We start from the raw sequence: 26,523 nt of genomic DNA, 5'->3' as shown, positions 1-26,523 counted from the left end.
AATTTGATTGGCAGCTGAACCAGCCACTGGGGCTCAAGCACCTCATACCAGCTTTCTAGCTGGGCCACACTTGGGAGCAGAAGCCAGAGTCATCCTCTAGGTGGTGGGGTCCCAAGCATTCAGGAGACCCAGGGCCCACTCTGGATCCTCTCTTGAGATTTTACTCCAGCTGAGAACTAAGAGCTGGACCTCCAAGACTCTTTCTGCATGAACTGAACTCATCATAGCTTGGCCAAAGGAAACAAAGTCTTCAAAAGAAGGTATGTGATTAGTAACCCCCAAAGGTCCACTAGAGACAAGTCACATAGGTTCTCTCAGAATGTGGACAGGGTGCCTGGGGGACTCTGTACCCCAAAACCTGCTTTATAAAGGAACTTCTGGTTAAAAAGATGCCCCAGCCCCATGGCTGAGCTGTTCCAAAAACAGACAGTTCCTCTAAGCAGACAGTTGTAAGCCACAGACTCCACAGCAGTCGCTGCCTCCCTGAGCTTCCTTTTTGGGTTCCTCTCTCTCCCATACCCTGTCCAGTAGCCACTGCTGTTGACCCCAAGGGAAATGATAGGATGAAGAATTCATTCTCCCTGCCACTGCTCCTTGCCACAGGAATTTCTTCTGTGAGCCTTCATTTTCTGATCTGAAGAATGGGTTTCTAATTCTGGGCTGCTGGTTTACAGCTATAGAGAGGAGAATGCAATGTGCTCTTTCCTCAAACCCGAATGGCAGGCCTGTCATATGCCAGGCACTTATTAGGTTAGCTATGGCTTCAGTGCCACCAGCTTGACAGATCCATATTCCCCAGCTCCTCTGTCTGTGGACCTAGGAATTTAACTTCTCTTGAACCAAAGCCTGCTAACAGAGAAGTTTTGGCTAATCAACCGCTTACTCTTGAGCGTGAATTGCAACCCCCTCCTAAGAATCTCCTATGTTCTAGGAAGAACTCTACACATGCTACTAAGGAGCAGAACTATAATTTAAATTGTCCCCAAGCATCAGAGGAGATTATTGGAAAGCCCACAAGACCCCAACTTCAGCCCAGGCTGCCCTTGAGTTTGGGAATCTGGATGTCTCTATTTCTTGGCTTTTCCTGGCCACTGAAAATGTCTTTCCCAGAGAGAGGCCACAGACTGATGCTCCTTGGTCAGAACTGAGTCATACCCAGCTTGGCTTCTGTGACTACAGCTCTGATTGGTTCAACTTGGTTGCAGACCTACCCTACACAAGATGCAGGAGACTGGAGCCAAGGCTACCTCAGTCCATGAACTGAGCCCGAGGGAGGGGTCCACAGAGGAAAATTGGGGAGCTTCTGCTAACAGGGGCAAACAGACACCATGTAGGAAGAAACTACAGCTGTCCCCTCAGGAAACATCTCATTCATTTTAGAGAAATGGAGGGTTGCCTTGGGTCACATGGTGAGCTTTTGGCTAAGGCGGGGTTAGAGAATAATTGCTTTCAGAATCTCATGCCTAACCCAAGGATGCCCAAGAAGATGCAGCCCCCTCCTTGGCTTGGAGTCTGAGAGGGCCTGCAGCCAGCAGGACAGCACTGGGAAATGGCCAACCAGGATAGCTAGGTTTTTCTTTCTCTCCCATGTAGCACCTACAGAACTGAGGTGTCTTAAGAGTGGGGTCGGGGAGCTGAGGATTGTCCTAGACACATTCAACAGTTCTGAGTCAGTGTGGGGCTGAGGGCTACTTCTGCTCTCAGTGCCTGATTAAGAACCGCATAGACAAGAAATGTTCATTTGGCGGTTTTGAAGTTTGTCACAGCTTTGTCTCAGCAGACCTCAAGTCAAGTCTGAGAATCGAGTGCCTCCTAATTATAGAAAACAAAAATCAGAGAGGGACGGAAACTTGTCCAGACTCACAGCCAGTCTGTGGCAAAACCTCAGAACCCAAACTCCCAGGTTCAGCCTTCACTCCCCTAAACTGGACTCTCAGATTTTACTGTTTCCTCAAACTGTTCCATAAAATAGAAAGAGAAGAGCACTAATCTCACCCAAATTGGCTTTACCCTGATGCAAAACGAGACACACACAGCCATGTTCCTGACAAACATAGTTGCAAAAAAAAATCTCAATATTGCAAACCAAATTCAACACACTTAACAAACCATACGCTACAGCCAGGTTGGTTTAACCCCACCGACACAAATATGGCTCAACATTCACAAATCAGTAAATGTAATATAATTCTATTGATGTGTGATTAACACATAGACTTAGGGACAGAAATCATATGATCATCTCAATAGATTCAGAAAATGCCTTTAATGAAGGTCAACATCTTTGTGATAAAAGCCCTGAGGAAACTAGGAATAGAAGGAACAGTCCTCAACATAATAAAAGCTTTAGCCGCAGATTGACAGCCAACATGATATTAAATAGGGAAAAACTGAAAGCATTTCTTCCCAAATCAGGAATAAAACTCTTATTCATTGCAGTGCTTGAAGTCTTAACCAGAGTAATAAGACAAGAAAAAGGAATACAAATAGAAGGGGAGGAAGTCAAATCATCCCCATTTGCAGATTACATGATCCTATACTCTTGGGTTTGTTTGTTGTTTGTTTTGATTTGGTTTAGTTTGTGCATTTTGTGAAACAGTGCCTCTTTGTAATGCCAAGATGGCCTTGAACTCTCTGTGTAGCTCATACTATCCTCAAATTCATGGTGCTCCTCCTGTCTCAATCTCTCAAATGCTGGGCTTATAGATGTAAGCTGCCATGTCTGGTTTATGATCCTACACTTAAAAGTCTCTATAGAGTCCACCAAAAAACTTTTAGCCCTGACAAACACTTCTAGCTAAATTATTGTAGCATGATAAAAGATCATTAAAAATCATTAGCTTTTCTATATGTGAATAATGAACTTGTAAAAAATTAAATCACGAAAAAGAATCCTATTCACCACATCTTGTTAAAAAAATACCCAGGACTGAGTTGGAGAGATAGCTCAGCAGTTAAGAGCACTGGCTGCTCTTCTGGAGGTCCTGAGTTCAATTCCTAGCACCTACATGGCAGCTCACAACTGTCTATAACTCCAGTGCCAGGGGATCTGTCACCCTTACTCAGACACACATGCAGGCAAACACCAATGTACATAAAATAAAAATAAATCTTAAAAAATTAAAAATACCCAGGAAAAAATCTAACCAAAGAGGTAAAAGACCTCGACAGTGAAAAACTTCAAGACACTGAAGAAAGAAAATGAAGAAGACACTAGAAGATGGAGAGGCCGTCCATTCTCATGGATTCCTAGACTCAACATTGTGAAAATGGCTGTTACTGAAAGCAATATACAGTTTCAACATAATCCTCCATCAAAATCTCAATGACCTTCTTCACAGAATTAGGGGGGGAAATCTTTCTTTCCCCATTTCCCATCAATGATTCCTTTCTAGTTTCTTGGATTGTGCAGGCATTTCAAGTTAAACATGCAAATCTAAAAATTCAGGGCTAGAACCCGTATGTGAGTGAGAAAATTTGACGTTTGTTTTTCTGGGTCTAGGAGACAATATATAGCCATGGATAAAATGGTGGTATAAATGATAGAGGAGTAACCAAGAACTTTATGATTGGATCCAAAGCCTGTTCTGCAGAAGGAAATGCATGTCTAGGTTTGTTTTTGTTTTTGTTTTGTTTTGTTTTTGTGAATCTGGCCAAGAACCCATAGTTGGGGGAGCTCATAGGCTCCAGGGGGGGAACATACTACTATTATTTTGCTAAAGGACAGAGTACCAAACCACCCATAGACTAGTGCTATTCTCGGGTCTCATCAGAGAAGTTTCTTTGTTCAAGGTATGATGGACAATATAGAAATTCACAGTTGATAAACTGAGTGTACACATGCAACAGGGTGGGACTAGACCCATATATCTCACTCTGTACAAAAATCAACTCAAAATGAACTCTCAGGCAAGATGGAAAACTGCCAGGGAAAGCATAGGCAGTGTACTTTGAGAGAGAGGCACAGGCCAGGACTCTCTGCCAAGGACTCCAAGAATCATGAATGGGCTTGTGTGAAATTGCTCTGATGTCTATGGAATTTAAAAAAAGTTATTTTCCAGCTGTAAATTAGAAAAGTGACTAGTAACTACAATATTAAGCACTGCACTGAGACCCTACCTCCCCCAGTCAGAATGAAAACTGTCGTCAAGAAAAAATGAGGCTGAGGTAGGAGGATTGACACGAGTCTTGGGCTAGCCTGAGATAATAATGAGAGCCTGTCTCAACAAACGAAAACCAAAAGACCCGATGACAAATGCTGGTGAGGATGTGAGGAAAGAACCTCTGTCACTGCTGACGGGAGTGTGAGCTTGTGCAGTCACTATGGAGATCAATGTGAAGGTTCCTCGAAAACACTCAAAACAGAGCCACCACATGACCCAGCTGCACCACTTCTCACCAGCTTACAACCCAAAGGATTGTAAGTCAACACAATGGCACATCCTTGTTTATCGCTGCACTAGGCACAGTAGGCAGGAAATGGAACCACTAGAGGTCTGTCAGCAGCTAAATGGATAAAGAAAATGAAATACATATACAGAATGGAGTCTTCTAAAACCAAATATGCCTCCATTCAACAAAACTCCCCACATCCCACTCCAGGCCATCACCCATCTACTACTGGCTTCGCCATGTGTATGTGGCTTTGAGATGCCATCCTGTGGGTTCATGCTTCACTTGAGCCCAACTTGAGCCACGGAGCAAAAGCCATACCCTGACACCTCACTGTAAAGAACGAGGTGCTCTGAGCAGGTGGTCAGTCACTGGAAGATGGCTGTGCAGTAAAATGCTCACCAGCAAGCCTGACAACCTGAGTTTGGATCCACAGAACTACATAGAAGCTGATACAGTTTACACGTGTCTAATCCCTGTGCATCGTTATGGGAGGTGGAGGCAGGAGACTGAGTCACCTGAAGCTCTCAGGCCGGCTAACCTAGCAGATGCAGCAGAGAACAAGGGGCTATGGACATCCCCTTTGCAAGGGATGAGTTTGTTCTGGAGCTGAGTGACCATAGTCAGGAATGCAGATTAGGTCACCCCAAACTCCATGTTCCAGCATGAAGTAGTCTCATGAAGGTTGTTAGGTTCATTCGTTTGTTTGGTTGGTTGGTTGGTTGATTTTTCGAGACAAAGTTTCCCTGTGTAACAGCCCTGGCTGTCCTGGAAGTCACTCTGTAGACCAGGGTGGCCTCAAACTCACAGATATCCACCTGCCTCTACCTCCCAAGTGATGGGATTAAAGGCATGTGCTACCACGGCCCCCTGGCTCATGAAGTTTTTACAGTAACAAAACAAAGAGAATTATAAATCAAGACACATTTCAAATGCATCATTGGGAACATGAGTTAGGCGGTTATGGCAAAGTGGGAGAATCTCCACTACAGGCTTCAGATGCTGTCAGTCGCTACCATTGGTGGAAAATAGGGTTTTGTTAATTCAATACATTCCAGGAGGTTTTTTATCTGTTAGCCACAGAATGTTAGAGGTGGTCAAGGAATGGCTATTTAGGAGACTCAAGGTAGCCTGGCATTAGGCTCAACTGTACATCACTGGGATCTGTTAATCAGCCTCTGTAGACAAAGCTCCATTCCAGGAATACTCCTTTACAAGGCCCTGTCTCAAAACTCGGTGGAGGGGAGGGCCAGTTTCCAAGGCTGTCCTCTGAAACCCCTACACACATGCACACCTGCTCCAAAGTGACGGGAATTTTCCGTTTCAAAAGTTCCTGCTGTGTGTGGTGGCTGTAGCTCCTGGCCAAAGAAACTGCAGGCTTCCCTTGCCTCTGAACCAAGTGTTTGTTGCTATCTGGTAGGGGATAGGGCTTGAACCCAAGGCCGCTCTATGCCTAGCAAGTGCTATACCACTGTGTCACACCTCCCACCACACACCCCCATTTGCCGGCACATTTGCTCATAAATAGAAATAGTAGAGCTGAGGTTTCTGTGAGGCTCACTGTGCCCAGAACTTTCACTTCTGTCAGCTCCCTCAGACACGCCCTACCCCCCCCCCCGTGGGACAGAGCCCACCATCCAGGCTTTGGCATAGCTCAGTGGCCAGGTTCTTGCTTAACATTTATAATGTCCTAGATTCCATCCACAGCACCAGGAAAGGAGGGGAGAAAGAAAAAGAAAAAAAAAAAAGAGGACCCCCCCCCACACACACCATCCTTCCTGAGAGGGGCCTGGGGTTGGGTCTTCATGAATATGTAAATCATCCATGTAAATGATGCTTAATACGCACTGTGATTGGGGCCAACGGGTTCTTTGTAGCAATGTTTGCAGCTGCATCTGTCTACTGCCCATACTCAGGGGATGGAGCTGTCCTGCCTCACACAGCAAGTTCCTCCAACTGATCAAGGCATACCAAATGTACTGTGGTCTTATGCAATGTAAAAAACACACACAAGATGCCACATAATTTCCCAGAACTTTTCTCACAAATCAAGAAGTGCTGGTTTCGGGCTTAAATTATAAAGCAGTTGATTTGTTATGATAAAATTTCAAATTAATGTGCTAGTATTCCGGGAATCTGAATGTGTTCTCTTCCAGGATAGACAAATACTGGTAAATAGAAGAAATCATGCTGGTTTTTCTGCTCTTGTTTGAAACTTAAATTGTTTGTTTTGAGACAGGGTCTCATGTAGCCCAGGCAGGCTTTAGCAACTTAAATAAAACTGAATTTTCCCATCAGAGTACTATCCAGGACCAACTCCTTTTAGCTTCTGTGATCTGGTTAGATGCAATGTGTTTAGAAAATAAGAAAGGAAAGTGAAAGGCACAAATTGAACCCCAAAGTCTCCACAGTTCCTACCCTCCTTAAAGTAAAGTCTAATTTTTCCCTGGCCTGTGAGATGTGGTGGCCTTGACACATACCTCTCCTGCTTGAAGAGCTCCCCCTCTCCAAACACATCCCAGCCTCGGGGCCTTTGCACCTCCTGTTTCTGATGCCTTCACAGAGTCAGTTGTGTTACTCAGAATCCTGGGCTAATTTCACCTAAGAAAGGCCTTCCCCAGCTGTCCTGTCTCCAGAACCCTGCCCAGTTATTCCCCTACAGCGTCTGTCCCACTGCCCTCACAGTTGTCACGAAATTTGTCATATCAGTTATCTGTTCAGTGGTTTGTTATCTGTATCTCCTTATCATCTACAATTGAGCTCCACGGGCCGTGAACTGGCCTGTCTTGTTCGTGCTTTAGAAGAGTAACATAGAAGTTGGGCAAGGAATGGGTCTCAGTTGGAAGATTGCTTACCCAGCATGCACAGAGTCCTGGGTTCCATCCCCAGCTACACATCAATTGTGTGTGATGATGCATGCCTGTAATTGGCAGCCCTTGGAAGGTGGAGGCAGGAGGACCAGAAATTCAAGGTCATCCTCGGCTACATAGCTGAGTTGGAGGATAGCCTAGAATAAAGGAAAATCTATCTTTAAAAAAAAAAAGTGTAACATGAATGAACAAATGAAGGAATGAATGACCAGATAAATCCACTAGAAAGGGGAGGAAGGGAGGGAAGGAGGGATGAGAAAGAGGAAGGATGGAGTTATAAGCCAACCCTCATACAAGGAGTATGGTGCCTGGGTATTTTTCTAGATTATTGGAGCCGTGCTATACATCTTCATTGTTGGGACCTAACATGGTGGCAGTGTAGTTTTATCTCACGTCGAGCTCTTCAGAGGCTGTGCTGAGTGTCCCCCATTGCCATAGGTTTCCCCATCCTTCCAGTGCTCTGCAGTGGGGATAGAGAACCTGCTGGGGCTGTGGGTGGGAATGACAAGGAGGTGCTGTGGTGTGCAGGGGCCAGGGATCACGCAGCTTCCTAACCCCAGGCCAACACTCACATTCCCCCATGCTGCTCCACAGGTCTTCATGCAGTTTCCATTAGGGTCATGGTTTTCCTTAATAGACTCCCCATCCTGCTGGTCCTTGGAGCCCAGGACTAGAACACCATATGGGGTCTGGCCAACCAGCATGGCAGACAAACCAGGGAGAAGCTGAAGACCCAAGTAGTTCCACTCTAGGCTGGCAGGCAGGGTGTTAAGACTCCTGTCATCCCTTCTTTTGCCTACAGGATGGGATGCGTGAAGTCCAAGTTCCTTCGAGATGGAAGCAAGGCCTTGAAAACAGAGCCAAGTGCCAATCAGAAGGGTACTGTGTATGTGCCAGATCCCTCGTCCTCCAGCAAGCTGGTGAGTAGGGCACCCAGGGAGCTGAGCCATCCAGCACTTGCCATAGGGCCTTCAAACCCTTTCTCAGCCTGGCCCAGTGACATGAACTTAGGATGAGATGGCCATGAGCCACCTCTAGGATGCTTCTCTAGGCATGGAAGCTGCCTCTTCTGTAGCAACCAGGGCCTGGCACAAGTCTCTGCCTCTCAATCAAGTTGAGTGTGGGCCTTGAGCCTGGGTCCTGTCTACAGCAGTGCAAGCGGACCCATGACAACAGCAGTAATCTGCCTGACAAGGGCATAACAGCAATCCCAGCAAGGAGAGTAGCAGTCATAGTAGGGACTGATGGATGGCTCAATGGATAAAATACTGTTGCTCACGTGTGAGAACCAGGGTTTGGATCTCTAGCAGTGTCTATAATCCCAGTGCTCAGAGGCAGAGACACAGGCTCTCCAGAGAAAGCTGACTAGATAGACTGGCCAATCAGACACCTTCCCTCAATATATGATGTGGAGAGGGAGGAAGGAAGACTTCAGGGCCTCCATACATACCTGCATACCTGTACACAGATGTACATCTACATACATGTGAACATGCATAAATGTACATTACACACATACGAAACAAAAAAAACAGCAATAATGGCTATATTAGTTACTTTTCTATTGCTGTGATAAGACACCATTAGCAAGGTGACTTATAGAAGAGGGGGTTTAATTGGGCTGATGGTTCTAGAGGGTGAGAGTCCAGGATGGTAGAGCAGAGGCAGCCTGCACAGCGGCTGGAGCAGCAGCTCAGCACTCACAACTTGAGCCATAGAGAAGGAACCAGAAACGGTATGAGTCCCACCCCCTGTGACACACCTCCTCCAGCAAGACCACACTCCTCAACCTCCCAAATATTGCTATCGGTTGGGGACCAAGTGTTCAAATGCAGGAGCCTTTGCAGACCACCACAGTGGCTGTAGGAGCAACAGCGAGAGTGGTCAACAAAGTGGCACACAGCCCAGTCCATGCAGTGATTTCCACACAAGGACCCGAGCTCCAACTCTAGAACTCATGTTTTAAAAAAGAGAAATGAAAAGAAGCCAGATACAGCGATACATGCTTCTAACCCCAGCACCGAGGAGGTAGCAGCGTGCAGATTCCTGAGGCTTGCTAGTCAGACAGCCTAACCTAATCAGAGAATGTTATGCTAAAGAGAGATCTCGCTCCCACAAAACAGAACAAGTGCACGACTCCCAAGGAAGAATGACCTAACAAAGACCACATGATCAGCAAAAGCATAAAATCAAGAGTTGCTGAGGCAGAAGTGAACGCTCACACTGGGTGCTGTGGTTGAGGTGGCACTAGGGTGACAGCCACAGCAGGTGGCTAGTCCCACACAGCCACTGTGATGGTTCCCATAGGCTCATGAATCTCAGAGCTTGCCAGCAGGGATGATGGGAGCTATGGTCACAGCTATGGTCACAGCAGCATAGCAGGTGTAATTGTTGCCCTCTTCTCTAGACACACTTTGTTCTGGGCACAAGGAGCAGGTGTGTCCCTGAGAATCTTCACCTGGGCCTGGGAAGCAGGAGGATGCTGTGTGCCATCAGGGTGTCTAAGGTTCAAAGAAGTTGGGTGGTCCTGGGGTAAGGAGATCAAGCATCTGGGAACCCATCAAGTCTGGGGCCTTTCAATTCCAAACCTGGAGCTCTATCTGCTTTGTGGCCCTTTGGTCCTTCCTTTCATTTGCTAGTGATGAGGGGAACACACTACTCAGAGTTTCCCAAAGTGGAGTGCACCCCTTCATCTGCTGGTCCCTTAAGAAGCTCTTCCAAAGTCAGTGAGGTGAGTCTGGGATAAAGGCACTTGCATTGCAAGCTCGACAGCCTGAGTTCAAGCCCCAGAAGAAACATAGAGGCGGAAGGGGGGAAGTGACTTCACAGAGATAACTTTAGACATCCACACTCTTACACCATGCACTCACAGAACACACAATATTTTAAGTTCTTCCTCAGCCAGATGGTGGTGGCACACACCTTTAATCCCAACACCCTGGAGGCAGATGTAGTCGGATCTTTGATTTCAAGTCCAGCCTGGTCTACAGAGTGAGTTCCAGGATAACCAGGGCTACACAGAGAAACCCTATCTCAAAAAGAGAAAAAAAAAAAAGTTCTTCTTCATTGAAGGGAAGTCAGTTACATATAACCCCTCCCATTTATCCCAAGTCTGCCCCAAACACATAATGTCCTTTCACCCAGTGACAGCCCACTGTGAAGGCAAAACCTTACCCCTGGTCCAGTCCTTCTGTGCTCTCATTTTTGGGATGTGAGCCCTAGACTTCTGTCATATGTATCCTTTTCCAAGTGGATGGCTTGAAATAAGACTATTTCTGGGAAGTGGAGAATAATGTCATGGTCCCCTTCCTCTCTTTGCATTTGACCTCTGTCAGCACAGCCTGTGGTTACACAAACATCTCACGTTGGTAACATCCTGATTTGGTTACAGATGGTTGCCTTTAGCCATCACTTGGGAAGCCCTGGTTCAAAGGACAGCTTTGGGTTGTCCTGAGAGCAGATGAAGGGGTGCAGTTGTCAGCTCAAGTTGCTCCCTCTTTCTCAGTGCTGGCCCAGAGGTGGAAGTAAGTTAAGAGAGTGTTTCTCAGAGAAGGTGTTCCCAGGCCAAATATGTTTGAGAAACCCCGGACGACACAGGTACCTTCCTTAAGGACACCTTAAGAACCTTTGAGAATCTTTTAAAACAAACAAAAATCAAGTATCCCTCCATGCTTCCTCAAACGACTGTGTAATGGCAGGTGTGACGGGGGGAACACTCTTATTGAAGATGCAGTCACGAACTATAGAGCTCTGAAAATGACACATCCCCTAAAAGCATCAAGCACTATCAATTTGATATGGGCACCAAAAAAACAAAAACAAAAAAACAAAAACAAAAACCCTTTCCATGCATTTACCAACCCACTACCAAGTATGTGTCCACAGGAAATGTGTATGAGCGTTTGATATAAATATATAATTTGTTTGTTTATATGCTTGCTTTTAAGACAGGGTCTCACTCTGTAGTCCAGGCTACTTGGTACTCACAGCCATTCTGCTTGTCTCCCAGAGCTGGCATTACACATGCGTGTGCCACCATGCCCAGCTTCAATAATGTAATGTTCAGCAGATGTCTTAGTTAGGGTTTCTATTGCTGTGAAGAGACACCATGGCCATGGCAACTCTTATAAAGGAAAAACACTTCATTGGGGGTGCCTTACATTTTCAGAGGTTTAGTCCCTTATCATCATGGTGGGACATGGTGGCGTGCAGGCAGACATGGTGCTGGAGAAGCAGCCGAGTGTCCCACATCTTGACTTGCAGGCAACAGGAAGTGGTCTAAAATGCTGGGTGTGGCTTGAGCACATAAGAGATCGCAACACACTTCCTCCAACAAGACCACACATATTCCAACAAGGCCACACCTCCTAATAGTGCCACTCCCTTTGGGGGCCATTTTCTTTCAAATCACAACAGCTGAAGTAGCTGCTTTCACCCAGCAATGCCTGTGAAGTCCTCTAAGTGATGCTTAGAGGCCCATGGTCCTGGTGACCATGCCCCTTTGGCTGGCTGAATGCTCAGATTGCTCCACATGCATGATGGAGTCTGTCCATGAGAAAGCTGGTACCCAAGGTACCTTCAGACATCTCTGAAATGCACTGATCTGGACCAGCTCCCTCACTCTGTGGGAGGATTAGTCCCTACTTTCCCAGTATTTCAAGGCAAGAGCCCAGGTCACAAGCTGAGAGATCTCCATCCTTGAGCAAGTCCTGCCCCTTATTACACCATGTGACCCACCTATTCCTGTAGTAATCCTCTCCTACCAGGACCCAGGGCCACAGCAAGATATCCTTAGGTGTCCTTTTAACACCTGCTCCTTACACTTTAGGCCCATGTCCTTTTCCTGTTTCTTCCTGCAGGGGCCAAGCAACAGCAACAGCATGCCCCCAGGGCTTGTGGAGGGTGAGTATCTGGAAGCAGGGGTGGTGGCGTTATGTACCATCTATTAGCTTAGGTTCTGAGTTGTAGCTAGTGGGAAAAAGTTAAAAACATCTGTATTAGTTCAGCTTTGTTTGTTTGTTTGTTTGTGATGCTGTGATAAAACACTATGACCAAAAGCACCTTGTTTATTTCATCTTACAACTCACAGGTCACAGTCCATCACTGAGGAAGTCAGAGTAGGAACTAAGCAGGAAGCTAGGAACAGGAGCTGAAGCAGAGAACACTGAGGAACGGTGCTTACTGGCTTGCTCAGCCTGCTTTCTTATACAATCCAAAACCAGCTGTCCAAGGGAAGCACAGCACACAGTGGGCTGGACTCTCCTACATCAATCAAGAAAAAATGCCCCACAGACTTGTCCATAGGCCAATCTGATTTAGGCAATTTTTTTATTTGACGTTCCCTTGTCTCAGGTGTTAAGTTGATGAAAGCTAACCAGCACACCATCCTTGAATATCCTCTGAATTATCCCTGAGTTCCTTGCCTGGGCTCTGTGTTTCTAGAACATTGCCCAGTGATGTGGACAAAGTACTGCAGGTTTTAACCGACGTCATGCCCAGCCCTAGAGGCTGCTCGGTTGCCCTCTGAGACAGACAAAGGAGAGGGTCCAGAGTGGGGTGCTGGGGGCCGGCATGGGGTCCCACCCTGGCATCTCCCTTCCTGACAGGCTCTGAGGACACCGTTGTGGTCGCACTTTATGACTATGAAGCCATTCACCGTGAAGACCTCAGCTTCCAGAAAGGAGACCAGATGGTGGTCCTGGAGGAGTGAGTTCTAGCCTGGTCCCCCTAAGACACACACACCTGCAGGGCTTAGCTACACTCCTGTTTTGCCTTATTAAAGAACCCGAGAGCCTATCTTGCTCTGGGAGTAAATAACAGATGAGAACCTAGCTGCCTACCATAGAGGAGGAAGGTTTGCAACATCTTGGGTAATAGAAGCGGTGACGGGGACTGTGCCCTTCCAGCAGGCACTCTGCAAACCTTCCTAAGGCTCCTGTGACTGGGCTCCAGGTGTCCCTGCAGGCCTGGCCCCTTCAGAAGGTTTTGCATTCAGATATCCTGGGGTCTCTGGGTTCCCCACCTGTGGTCATCACAGCTTTCACCATCAGGGGCTCCTACAAGAGTTCAGATTGTACTGAGATCCCTGAATGGGACCTGGCCTTGCACAGCCAAACCCTGAGCCCACAGCCTTGTCCTCTGGGCCCCAGCTGAACCAATCAATGTGAGCGCTTCCTGGACACAGGTCCTGAATTGAGCCAGGGTAATCCAGCCAAGGGTAAAAGTCCAGGAAGGAGATGGGATGTGGTCTGTGACTCGGGGACAGACTTCAACCCAGACTCTTGTAGAGACTATCAGCTCCCCTACCCTAGTCCTGGGCACATGCTGGGTACCCTGCACCTCACCCTCCTGGCTTCCTGGGTGTGGGGAGGGGGAGCTTTCTAGGCCAAAGTGGAAGCCACAAGAGACTGAAGGGTTCCTGTACCCACTGACTATTCTTTCCCTTAGGTCTGGGGAGTGGTGGAGGGCACGATCCCTGGCTACCCGGAAAGAAGGCTACATCCCAAGCAACTATGTGGCTCGTGTGAACTCTTTGGAGACGGAGGAGTAAGTGTCCCATCCTTGTCTTCCAGAAGGCAGCCTGAGCAAAACTGGCCTGCTCCCACCTCAGCACCTTTGAATATACTCTCTCCCGTTTGGCACCCTCTTCCTGGGGCACTTGGCTTGGTTGCTTCTTTCCCATTCTTCAGGTTTCAGAAGCCTGTCCTAACACCCTGTCCATGATGGCTCACAAGAAGCCTGTTTTTACTTCCTTCTGAGCATATTCCACTGACAGAAGGAGACGCTGGTTTTTTTGGTTGTCCGCACATGCACTATCTGCCTGCCTTTTGCATATGGGCTCTAGGCAGACTGTCTAGGTTCTAATCCTGTCTCTTCCACTTCTAAGCTGTGTAACCCCAGACAAGCTATTTGTCCCCTTGGTTCTCCAATTTGAATCCTATAAAAATAAGAATAGTAAAGGTGATGAATGTATACAGTTAGGTCTCCTGATGAGTTGGAGCTGGAGGCTCAGTGGTTAAGAACACTGGCTGCCCTTCCAGAAAACTCAAATTCGGTTCCCAACACAGAGGTTCACAACTGCCTGTAACTCCAGCTCCAAGGGATATGACATCCTTCTGGCCTCCATGGACAACAGCACACACACACACACACACACACACACACACTCGCGTGCACACAAAAGGAGTGGAGAGAGAAAAAATAATTTATTTAAAAAATAACTTGATGAATGAGCAGGGCTTAGTGGCACATTTCTGTAATCCCAGCACTTGGGAGGCAGAGAGGCAGGCTGATCTCTGTGAGTTTGAGGCCAGCCTGGTCTACATAGGGAGTTCCAGGGCAGTCAGACCTACATAAGGAGACCTTGTCTCAGAGAGAAAACATTGATGAATGTTAGCTATCTTTTCCCCTTGTTGATACTGAGGAAACAGAGAATAGAATGAAAGTCATCTAGCAGGGCTGAGACATGCTGACATCTTTTCAAGACTCTCTCCCCATTTTGGTACATGAACTGCTCCTTATCCCAGTGAGGGTGAAAACTGCTTCAGCTGCTACAAAAGGAACATTTCCATCAGTATCCAACATAGCAGAAAAAAGAGAGAGGAGAGAGAGGGGGGAGGAAGAGAGAAAGAAAGAAAGCTGTTTCCCTCCAACCACCCCAAAAAGTAAAAAAAAAAAAAAAAAAAAAAAAAAAAAAAAAAAAAAAAAAAAAAAAAAAAAAAAAAAGATGCTACCTGAAGTCAGGTGCTTGGACCCTGACCTCTTGGTGGTCTCTGCTCAGTAAGGCCTGGGCATCATTTGAGCAGGATAGATAGGTCCATCCTGAGGCTCATACTGTCCTTATTCGTTTCTGGCAGGTGGTTCTTCAAGGGTATCAGCCGGAAGGATGCAGAGCGCCACCTCCTGGCTCCCGGCAATGTGCTAGGCTCCTTCATGATCAGGGACAGTGAGACCACCAAAGGTGATACCAGCCCTTCCTGCCTCCTGTGCCCCTTGGTGCCACCTCCAACCCCAAGGGACATTCTCTGAGTAGGGCTGAGCAGCTCAGTCAAGTGGCCATGCGGCCAGGTTTTCTCCCTTCCTTTGCTGCTCTGAGTGATGGGAAGGCTAAGGGTCTTTGCTGAGTGACTCTCCTCAGTTTGGGTAAATGCAGGCTTAGGCCAACGGAAGTGGTTTAAGGGTCTTTGCTCTCTTCAGTTTTGGTAAATGCAGGCTTAGGCCAACGGAAGTGGTTTGAGCCCTGGCAACAAACATCCTGCTGCCATTTGGTCCCCACTAAATAGCTCCTGGTTCAATTTTTTTAAATAGCCACCCTACCGTGTCCTGTCCACAAGTCCCATTCCTCCTTGGCGAGGAAACAGTGTACAGTAAGGTACAGCTAGACCCAAAACAACCTCTGAGACTCACTTAAAATTCCCTCTTGGTGGGGGAAGTGAGATGGCTTAGCCGTAGATGCCTGGTAAAAGGAAAGAACCAACTCCTGTCCTCTGACTTCCACAAGCATGGCACAGCATGCAAGCACCCTACCCCACAAAGACTTAAGTGGGGAGCCCTTTGGGGGCTTGTGGATAGGAAGAAGCCATGGATGGGTAGACATCAGGAGTCTTGTCCTGAAATTGTGAGCTGAAAGGATGGCAACTTGAGTGAGTGACTAGAGTTTAAAACAAAATCACCTCAAACCACAGAGAGTGGTTCCAACTAGCACTGCCCCGTGAGTTTCTGCAGGCAGCAGCGCCGCAGGCTCTCCATGAGTTCAGACTCTACAGGTGCAGCGCAGTGAGCCTTTGGTTGTCATTTGCTCTCAAAGTCACTTGATTTGAACAGGTCACGCCAGTTATATAAAGCATGACCTGGTTGGTACTGTGAGGCACATAGTTTGAGGGACATTGAAGGCATCTGTGTGTCTGAGACCAGTTCTTCCATCTGTGTGAGGTCAGCCAACATTTAGGCTGCAGAGAGGCACAGTCCCTTACCTCCAGCTATGCCTAGAATAGTAGAGATTGGGCTGTCCAGTTCTGCAGAGAAGCAGAACAATCAGCGGGTGCTGTGGAAGACCTGTGGACAGAAGGATGGGCTGGGCTAGTTCCACAGCCCTCGGTTGGGGGAATCAGACAGATTTAGAATGAGGCCCCGAGCGCTGGCTACTCCCCAAATCCTGTACACCCTGCCTAGCACCAGCTACTCTGCCCCATGCCCCCACCCCACCCCACCCCCACCTTGACTGGGACAGGGTGGCTAAGAAGGGGCCCTGGAGCCAACTGGCTAGGTTTGGAACCCAACTGTGCCACTTACCAGCTATGTGACACCAGGTAAGTTATGTCACCACCTCAGTGTCCTCGCCTATGTAAAATGACGCTGATAATAGTATAAAACCTCTACCTCATGAGACTATTCACAATGATGAGCAATATAACTCATGTAATTTTAATTTATTAAAAATGCATACTATTCCCACTCATTTATCATGGAATCTTAATTTATTGAAATGCGGACTATTCCTATTCACATGCTGTTCCAGCATGCTTAGAACAGTGCTTGGCATGTACAGTCAGCTGTCACTCGGCAATCTAAACTTCCCCCAGATCCGATGACATTGTGTCATTAAAAAAGAAAAAAAAAGAAGAAAGAAAAGAAATGCAGAGAGGCTAATTAGGCCAGCTCGTACATTGCAAACTGTGGCCATGGACTGGAAGACCTGTGTGTCTCTGGTCTATGCGACGATCTGTGTCATAGCTGCAAGCTTGGTGGTTTAGAGCAACGTATCTACATTACCTCACAGTTCTGGAAGGCAAGAGTCTGAGCTGGCTGGGCTCTGGTCGAGGTGTCTGTGGGACTGGCTCCTTCTGGGGGCTTACAGGGTGGGGTGGCCCCATTTCTCTTTCCGACCTTTGGGGCTTTGAGAGGCCACCAGCATGCTTGGCTCATGGCTTTTCCTCTCTGAGTAGCCACCTCCCTCTGATAAACACCCCTCTGAATTCACTGGGATGCCCATGGGTTCTATGTCATGTAAACTCACATATTCCCATGTGCAGGGATTCACATGAATATCATGGACCATTATACAGCTGACCACAGTGCATTTTTCACATTTCTGTAATCAGACCAGATTTTCTTTTCTTTCCCTCTCTCTCTCTCTCTCTCTCTCTCTCTCTCACTCTCTCTCTCTCTCCCTCTCTCTCTCCCTCTCTCTCCTTTCTCTTCTCTTTACCAAATTAGTATGGCATCTTGGCTTTTAAATAGATGACAGATGAATAAATTATTGATAAATGGATGGGTGGATGGATGGATGGATGGATGACTATAGATCAAAAATAACGAAGTGATAGTGACAACCAGCCTACTGGCTGTCTCAAGTCAATTACAAGTATTACTTCTGTTGGTCACTGGGCAATGTGATGAGATGGAATGGCATGACGACTCCTATTTCACATGTGAGGAAGCTGAGGTATGCCATGTAGTCATTTGTCCAAGAGCTCACAGCTGAGAATGGCAGAACTGGGCTGGGTAACCAGGCAGCCTGATGCCTCAGCCCACTCAATGACATGAGCATCTGCCCAGGTGCTCACGTGATGCCAGCAGAGGCCTCACAGGGAATCATACTGACATCAGAAGGTCAGGCCTCTGAGGTGCCATTCTGAGGGGCTTCTCTTGGACCAATGCAGGGAGCTACTCGTTGTCTGTTCGAGACTACGACCCCCAGCACGGGGACACCGTGAAGCATTATAAGATCCGGACACTGGACAGTGGAGGCTTCTACATCTCTCCGAGGAGTACCTTCAACAGCCTGCAGGAACTTGTGGCCCACTACAAGAGTGAGTCCTGCCCATGGCCATGCCCCACATTTGCCTGCAGAGCCTAAGCTGGTTATTATTGCTCAGTGCAGCCCAGCTGGGATGCTATCACTAGCCACAGCTTTCACTCCTCAACACCTTGGCTGTGTTTTACAAGGGTTGTTTGGTTCTGGGGAAGGATCGAGAGGCTGGTGTATGCTAGGCAAGTCCTGGATCACATCGGCTCCCATTGAGAAGGGCCTGTCTCTCAGAATCCCAGTCACATGGGATTTTGCGTGACAGCCAGCCTTCGGGAACTCAGAGGTCTTCCTGGCAGCATTTCTTCATGTTCTGCACTTGTACTGCCTGCTGACTGGAACTCTGTTTCAGAGGGGAAGGACGGGCTCTGCCAGAAGCTGTCAGTGCCATGTGTGTCTCCCAAACCCCAGAAGCCATGGGAGAAAGATGCCTGGGAGATTCCTCGAGAATCCCTCCAGATGGAGAAGAAACTTGGCGCTGGGCAGTTTGGAGAAGTGTGGATGGGTAAGGAGCTGGGGCCAGAGTCCACAGGGCCATGATGGGAGGGCCCTGCCAGTGCGGGGACATCACACAGCAGAGGGACATTTGAATAATAACCCCAGAGGGCCACTCCTCAGATAACAAACCAAATTGTCTACTGGGGAATCACTGTTTTGCCTTTGTGGCCAGACTTGAGGGTCAAAGAATTTCCCTCTAGGAGTCCCGAGTCCTGGATGGTGAAGGCCCTTTGTTGTGTGGAATTGACATCCCAGGGCCTCTTGGGATGGTGAAAATTCACAGTGGTGGAAAGAACTTGGGTTTTTAGGTGAGTCCAATGCTGGCAACTGAAGACTAAGCTGTTCAGATCATGAACCACGATGCCCAGTGACATTTCAGATGTGATGGGGTGCCAGCAGAAAGGTCTGGCACCCCTCTGTGGTCCTTGTCCCAGTACTTTAAGAACAGCAATTCCTGTTTCATGGGGAGGTAGGTGGTCACAGTGTCTGACCCACTGTGTTAACACTCCCCTGTGTGGCAGATGGGAGGGAGGCAACTCGTAGAGATGCAAACATTTGACCAGATAAAGTAAGTTGTTTGGTTGGTTGGTTGGTTTGGTTTTTCAAGACAGCGTTTCTTTGTGTAGTCTTGCCTGTCCTGGAACTAGTTATATATATCTGCCTGGCCCTGAACTCTCCTACCTTTGCCTCCCAAGTGCTGGGGTTAAAGGCATGGGCACCACTGTCTGACAATAAATTTACTGATAGTCTGCTATATCAGGTGCTGGATAATGTCAGGTGCTGAATTAAAGAAGGAACCATGAGGAAATGCAAGGAGGAGAGACAGATCTGAGCAGCAAAGTTGGGGCAAATTAAAGCAAACAAACAAACAAACAAAACTGTCCCCATGTCGTCACTACAGGAAGCCCACAGATCTGGATTTGAGCTTCCCAGCATCCAAAGCACACATGGAAAGAAAAGCAAATATAGAACAAGAGCCATAAAATGAAGCAGGGTGGGATGGACCAAGAGAACAGAGTGTGCCAAGTCCCCACAGCTGAGTGGTTGAGGGACACGTACATGCAGGGTGGTTAGTGTTTAAAAGCCAGAGAGAAGCCAGTGAGATGGTTCAGCAGGTAAAAAAGGCTTGCTGCAAAAGTCTGATGATCTGAATTCAGTCTCTGGAACCCACAGTGGAAGGAGGGGACTGGCTGGCAAAGACTGTCCTCTGACCTACACACACACACACACACACACACACACACACACACACACACACACACGTGCACACAAGACAGATACACACATGTACACACAGAGAGAGTAATTAATTTAATTTAATTGTTAAAAAGAAAGCGAGAATAAATTTAGTGACCCAGCTACTATATTGAGACAACTTAGTAAGACCCTTTTTCAAAATAAAAAGTGAAAGGGGGCTGGAGACATAACTCAGTGGTAGAGCACTTTCCTAGTATGAGGTCCTGGCTCAGTCACTAGTTGTGTGTATTGGGGGTGACCTTGGTGGATGACAAAGACAGAAAAGCAAGCATGGCCAGGCCAAGCAGAGTCTGTGGGGCATAGTGAATCTGGTATTTATTCCAAGGCAGTTAAACACTGTGTACAGGCTCATGCCACAATCTAATTAGTGGTTTAAGGGTTGCTACTGTTATTTTACAGCGCTGGGGATCAAATCCAGGGCTTTGCATGTGCCAGGCAAGTGCTGTACCACTGAGCTCCAGTCCCAGCCCTTGTTTTTTGAGACATGGGCTGGTCTGGAGCTGCCAGCCCTCCTACTTCATAAGCTTAGGAGTTCTAGGGTGACAGGTGTGTGCCCCGAGCTCAGATAGAAGGCTGTCTTTCACTCTTGCAAACAACCCTTCCTTCTGAGTGAGTACTTATTTTCATTTCCACGTCGCAGAAAAGGAAAACACAGCCGGGAGAACTGAGGTGCTTTGTTCATTTGCTCTCATCCAGGAAGCAGGGAGGGCAGCTGAGGTCAAAGTGGCACCCTCTCTCTGTCTTACAGGACTGGGTGGGCAGGGAGGGCTCCACAGGGCTGCTGGATCCTAACCCCCTTCCTTGCTCCATGCTTTCTTCAGCCACCTACAACAAGCACACCAAAGTGGCAGTGAAGACCATGAAGCCAGGGAGCATGTCTGTGGAAGCCTTCTTGGCGGAGGCCAACCTGATGAAGACGCTGCAGCACGATAAGCTGGTGAAGCTGCATGCCGTGGTCACTCAGGAGCCCATCTTTATTGTCACCGAGTTCATGGCCAAAGGTGCGTGGGCTAGGACGGACTGTGGTCCAGGCAGACTTCCAACAATTTCTCACAAAGCACCACAGTCAGTCCAGCCTCCTGGCTCACGGAGTGGAATCGAGTGAAGGGTGGCTTGTGGAGAGGGAGGGCGGGGGCTTCAGAGCAGGGAGCCGGCAGAGCCTCTGGGAAAACAGGAGAGGCATGTGGCTTTCTTGTGACTTGTACCTTGGAACCTTGGCGCTGGGCTGTAGCGAAGCCCTGCTTGGAGTCCTGAGGGACAAGAAGCCTCATGGGGACAGACACCATTGAATGAATGTTCTGCCTCTGTCACCTCACTTCACGCCGCAGCCCACCCAGCCTGCTATGTTCAACCCACAGAATCATGGGAAATGTTCATGTTGTCACTCCAGGCTCCTAAGCTTTGGGCTGCCCTACCTGTGATCATTCAGCATATCTAGGATTTCATTATGTAGCCCAGGCTAGCCTCAATCTCACGGCAGCCCTTTGCCTCAGCCTCACAAGCACGTATGTCTCCACACCTGGCTTCTCGGGGTTTCTTTTTTAAATTGTTGTTGGTTTTGTTTTTATTTATTTATTTTAAGATAGCTGTTCCACAGTCATTTTAAGCCCTTGCTCATTTTTTTGGATAAACATCTCACACAACATCATTCAATGTGATTTGAAATTTCAAAACCCTTTCCACTTTCCAAATTGACAATCAGCTGGCTTCCTAAAGCCAGGCCCAGGGGCACCCATTCTCACGAGACTGCATCAGTCAGAGTCCAGCTGGCAACAAAAGAATCCTTTCAGAGAGATTCAGGCTCTAGCACTCCGATGCTAGGAGCAGCAAGCTAATGTTTCTAACTCTAGCACTACTGCTGGGCAGTGATGAAAGCTTGTAGCCATGGCTGTTCTGCTAGCTGAAGAGGAAAAATAGCTGGAGCCCAGGAATTAGAGACCAGCCAGCCAATACAGTAAGGTGCCACCTCAAAAAGAAAGTCGGCTGGAGATATAACCCAGAGGTAGAGCACTGGCCTAGCATGTGTGAGGCCCTGGATTGAATCCCTGTAATGCAGAGATGAAAAACCTCTATCTACCACTATGAACAAATGTTACCTAGTTTTCCTAGGGACTGGTAGACAATGTTCCTTCTCGCTCCCCTCTGCAGGAAGCCTGCTGGAGTTTCTCAAGAGTGAAGAAGGTAGCAAGCAGCCGTTGCCAAAACTCATTGACTTCTCAGCCCAGGTGAGCCTGTGCCAACAATGCTCGGGAAAGGTGGCATCACTTAAGTGCTCTGTGTCTGTTGTGTGAATTCTCATCCCTTTCACATGCACATGGTCCCAGGACCCCACGGACACCAAAACCTTGTGTTTGCTCAAGTCCCTTATAGAAAATAGTATATTTACAAATAATGTAGGCACATTCTCCCATATACTGATTAATGCATCTCTGGTGGCTTATGGAATCCAATATAAATGCATGGAAATATTGTCATTTTGTACTGTTTAGGGGATGATAATCGTTTTTTAGAAGTCTGTAGAGACTGAATGTAGAGCAATTGTTTTTAAGATGCTCTTGGTGCACATTAGCTGGATCTGCAGATGCAAAACCCACAGACATGAATGTTCTTTGTATGGACCAATTCATACAAACTACAGATGTTTTGAAAAGATTTATTTTTACTTTATGTATATTGGTATTTTGCCTGCATGTAAGTCTACGTGCCACATGCATGCCTGGGTCCGCAGATGCCAGAGGAGGGCGTCAGATCCTCTAGAACTACACTTACAGATGGTTGTGAGCCACCATGCAGCACTGGGACCTAACCCTGTCCTCTGGAAGAGCAGCCGGTGCTCTTAGCCACTGAGCCATCTCTCCAGCTCCTGGAATAATTTTGTTGGTTGGTTGGGTTTTGGTATGAGGCATGGAACCTAGGACCTCATATGACAGAGAAGGACTTCTACCTTTAACTAGCCATGGAAGTTATCCATTCTTTATGTTAACAGATCACCTCATGGCTTGGTAGCCTAATATAATAGCTTTGAATATTTTCCTGCCTGTAGCAGGCTCGGTGAACCACTCTGTGAACTGAGGGGACATGAGTAGCGTGTGCAAGGTGATCCTTATAATCTCTCTCCGTGTGGCCTCTCATCACTCAGTATTTCAGCACAGCTTCTTTATAGTGCTGCATCAGAGTCCCAGGAGGGACCCAGCCAAGGAGCTGGTGGGTTAGCCTCTGTTTGCACTGACTTGTCAATACCCTTTTGGCTGAAACCAGTCACAGCAGCCAAGACCATCGTCAGTGCTGGACAAGAGCGATGAGTCCTGACAGGCAAACAGAGTCTGGTCACAGGACCTGAAATGGAGGTGTGAAGACCTTAAGTACAAAGGGCATGATGGTGAGTGACTGTAATTCTAACATTCAGGAGGCAGAAGATGGATGATCAGGAGTTCCAGGCTAGGTTTGAGTTACAGATTCTCCAAAAAGAAAAAAAAAGTTTAATGTGGACAAGGTAACTAAAGTCCAGGGAGGCTCTGCAGCTGGCCTAAGTTGCAGGAGTGATTAGGGCGAGGGAGTGGGTGCAACAATGATGAAGATGGCAAACACTGCTGGCCTCATGCAGTTCGCTTGTAGATAAGACCATGGGGATTAAACAATGGGCTCTCTTAACCTACCACTCTATGGCCCCGGGCTCACAGTCTGAAGAGCAAGAATCCAGCAAAGAGAAGGGGATGTAGAGAGCTTAGGGACACATCATAAAACCCCATTTAAAATAAGTAAGCACAACTAAAATGGTTCAGTGGGTCAGCTATGCTAGGTGAACAGCACCCTGGGTTCTATTCCCAATGCTGTACAACAAAGAAAAGAAGAAAGGAAGGGAGGAAGGGAAGGAGGGAGGGAGGGAGGGAAGGAGGGAGGGAGGGAGGGAGGAGGGAGGGAGGGAGGGAGGGAGGGAGGGAGGGAAACAGTCTTTCTCACCCCCTGCCACACACAGCACAAATGCTGTTTTTCTCCATCCCTGTCTCATGCTCTCTGCTCTCTGTGGGCAAACATGGCTGACGGTGCTGCTGTGGGAATGCACAGCTTGGTCCAGGAGCCATCAGAGATTCACCAGGAAGTGGTCTCTAGGAGGAGCCTGGGGATTAGAAATTCTGCACATGGAGAGGAGTAGGAAAGGGGGTCTAGACGAAAGAAACAGCCAGTAGTACAAAAGCCCAAAGAGAAAATGAAGGGGCTGAGCCTGGGCAGCTAGAACCTTGAGAGTGTGGCACAGATGAAATGGATATATGCCATATATGCCGGGGGTGGGGGGGCTGAGGGAGTTTGCAACTGAGTCTAAGGTTGAGCCTGGTGGAGAGCCCCGGGTCAGAGCTCATTTGAGTATGCAAATACCAGGGGCCCAGAACCACTGGCAAGGTAGAACCAGAGGCTCTACTTTCAGAGTCCTGAATACCAGAGGCATATGGAAACCAAGGCCTGGCACTTCCATCTCAGTGGGCCCCGGGCCTCCTGGAAACAATAGTGTGGTCTATTACCAAAGCATAACCATCAAACCATCAAGAGCCTTGCTGGGCAAGGGTCAAAGGCCGCAGCAAGAGCTACTGTTAGGGCCGAGGATATAGCTGGGTCAGTAGAGAGCTTGCCTAGCACAGGCTTGATACCCAGCCCCACATAAACCAGATGCAGTGGTACACATCTGTAATCTGAACATTTGAGAGGTAGAGGCAGGAGGACCAGATGTTCAAAGTTATCCTTGGTTATTTAGTGAATTCTAGGTTAGCCTGGCTGCATGAGATTGTTTCAAAACATGGAGCCACACTCTCCCTGTTTCACAGCTGAGGAAAACAAACAAGGCCAGAGATATTCTGGTCTTGGTATACCCAAAAGCAGAGGTCAATTCTGAGTCTAGGGTGAACAGGATGCTACCTGGGGACCTGGTTTTGTGACCTCAGTTCTCCTCTGCTTCTCACTCTCCCTGTCCAAGGGGAAATTGCAATCACAAATGTGGATTTCAAGTTTGGTATCTGGTTTTAGCCCCAATTTTATATAATAGATTTTTAAAATGTCTTAAGAGACTATTCCTGGACTGGAGGGATGGCCCAGCAGTTAAGAACACTGGCTGCCTTTCCAGAGAACCCAGGTTCAATTCTCAGCACCCACATGACAGCTCACAACTGTCTGTAACTCCAGTTCCAGGGGATCCTACACTGTCACACAGACATGCATGCAGGCAATTCACCAGTACACATAAAATAAGAATAAATATATTTTAAAGAGAGAAAGAGAGCTATTCCTATTGAAGTTGACAGAGAGTTGCCTTATTTGTGACCTTTCTCATATCTGACCACTCCTAGACAACCTGAGAATAAGTCCTGGGCTAGAGGCTGGGGATGTGGCTCAGGGTAGAGCCCTTGGCCGGTATACAGGTCCTGGGTTTAATTTCCAGCAGGATACACACACATACACAAAAGAATCTGTTAACCAGTTCTTCTGGGACTCCCTGATGTTCTCGGAAGCAGATCCAAGTTCTCCTACCTGACTTCATGGAAATCTGCCTGGTGGTTTTCAAATCTCGTTGGCTCATCACCATCAATTCACCTATCCTTACATAGTTGACAAACATTTGAGAAGCAACGTTCTACAAGTGTAGTGACTTATAGTGTGTTTGTGTTGGTCCTAGCTCTCCCAGTAAGGCTCTGAGCAAGACACTTGGCCACTCTGTTGGCATTACTAGCCACCTCTGTAAGTGCCTACTATATGGAAGACTGTACTTATCTGTGGTACAAGCTTCAGGGCTAATCTCCCTATGAACCCTAGGAGACAGGCTTGAGGTCACAGCTTGGGGATCATGATGAGCTGGTCCAACTCTGGAGCCTTTAGCCATGATGCTCAATTATTTCCCAAGCACAGTTAGTATTCCTGCCCCATTGAGCTCACATGAGAACCAGTGGCGTATATGTGTCAGCCAATGGGAGAGCAGTAGGCACAGAGGGTGAGTGAACTCAGCAAAGCCATAGCTCACAGCCCTGGTTCTGGAACTTTCATGCTATGCAGCTATGCATTGGTTATTTACTTCTCTGGGCTTTCATTTTCTCTCCTGTGGAAAGGGTTAGCAAAACTATCTCCCCAAGCCTATAGGGGGAAAAACAAAAAAACAAAAAAACAAACAAAAAACTGTTTATCAGTTTATAACAAATAAGCTGCAGTATCATCCTAATAACTTTTGCTGTTCTTTTAAAGATACCCTATAAATTTTCCACACTCTTCAGGTCAAAGCCAGTCTCACTCCACTACAACCTCTGTTTCAGACAAAAATCAGTCTTGAGATTGCATTCAGAAAGTTGGGTCTGTTTCCAGTGCCTTTGACGCCCTCTGCTGTTCATTGTTTGCAAGTGCGCTACCTGGTCACTTCAGGCTTTGCAGTTTACGGGCCAGCCCTGCTTTGGTCTGTCTGATCAGACTCTGCCACCCCGGGATTCCCTAGGATAATCTCATCTGATAATTCAGTCTTTGCTCTCTAGAGTCAGCTTGGTTTGAAGCTGATATTCAGGACAAGTATCTCTGTAAAGTGGATCGTGATGATTCTACCTTCACATAGCTCCAAGATAGTTTTATAAATTGTATGTGCTGCTTTCTAGACGACCAAGATTCATCTTCCACCTCTTTTGTCCTAACCTTTATAAGCAAGAAAATCTCCAAGTCACAGCCATGTATCTT

General features: G+C 47.4%; 1 protein-coding gene across 1 annotated transcript in view; it reads left to right on the top strand.

Annotated features, from left to right (window-relative positions):
* The first annotated feature begins 8,064 nt into the window (after positions 1-8,064).
* Hck (HCK proto-oncogene, Src family tyrosine kinase) overlaps positions 8,065-26,523 on the top strand; it is a 30,433-nt gene continuing 11,974 nt past the window's right edge. The window contains exons 1-9 of the mRNA XM_035446967.1: positions 8,065-8,182; positions 12,122-12,164; positions 12,869-12,968; positions 13,710-13,808; positions 15,119-15,222; positions 17,924-18,073; positions 18,422-18,574; positions 20,646-20,825; positions 21,973-22,049. Of these exons, the coding sequence (XP_035302858.1) occupies positions 8,066-8,182; positions 12,122-12,164; positions 12,869-12,968; positions 13,710-13,808; positions 15,119-15,222; positions 17,924-18,073; positions 18,422-18,574; positions 20,646-20,825; positions 21,973-22,049 (1,023 nt within the window). The 5' untranslated portion in view covers position 8,065. The remainder of the gene's footprint in view (positions 8,183-12,121; positions 12,165-12,868; positions 12,969-13,709; positions 13,809-15,118; positions 15,223-17,923; positions 18,074-18,421; positions 18,575-20,645; positions 20,826-21,972; positions 22,050-26,523) is intronic.

Source organism: Cricetulus griseus, chromosome 6, assembly GCF_003668045.3.
Source record: "Cricetulus griseus strain 17A/GY chromosome 6, alternate assembly CriGri-PICRH-1.0, whole genome shotgun sequence".
Taxonomy (NCBI): domain Eukaryota; kingdom Metazoa; phylum Chordata; class Mammalia; order Rodentia; family Cricetidae; genus Cricetulus; species Cricetulus griseus.
This window is presented reverse-complemented; position numbering and strand designations above follow the sequence as displayed.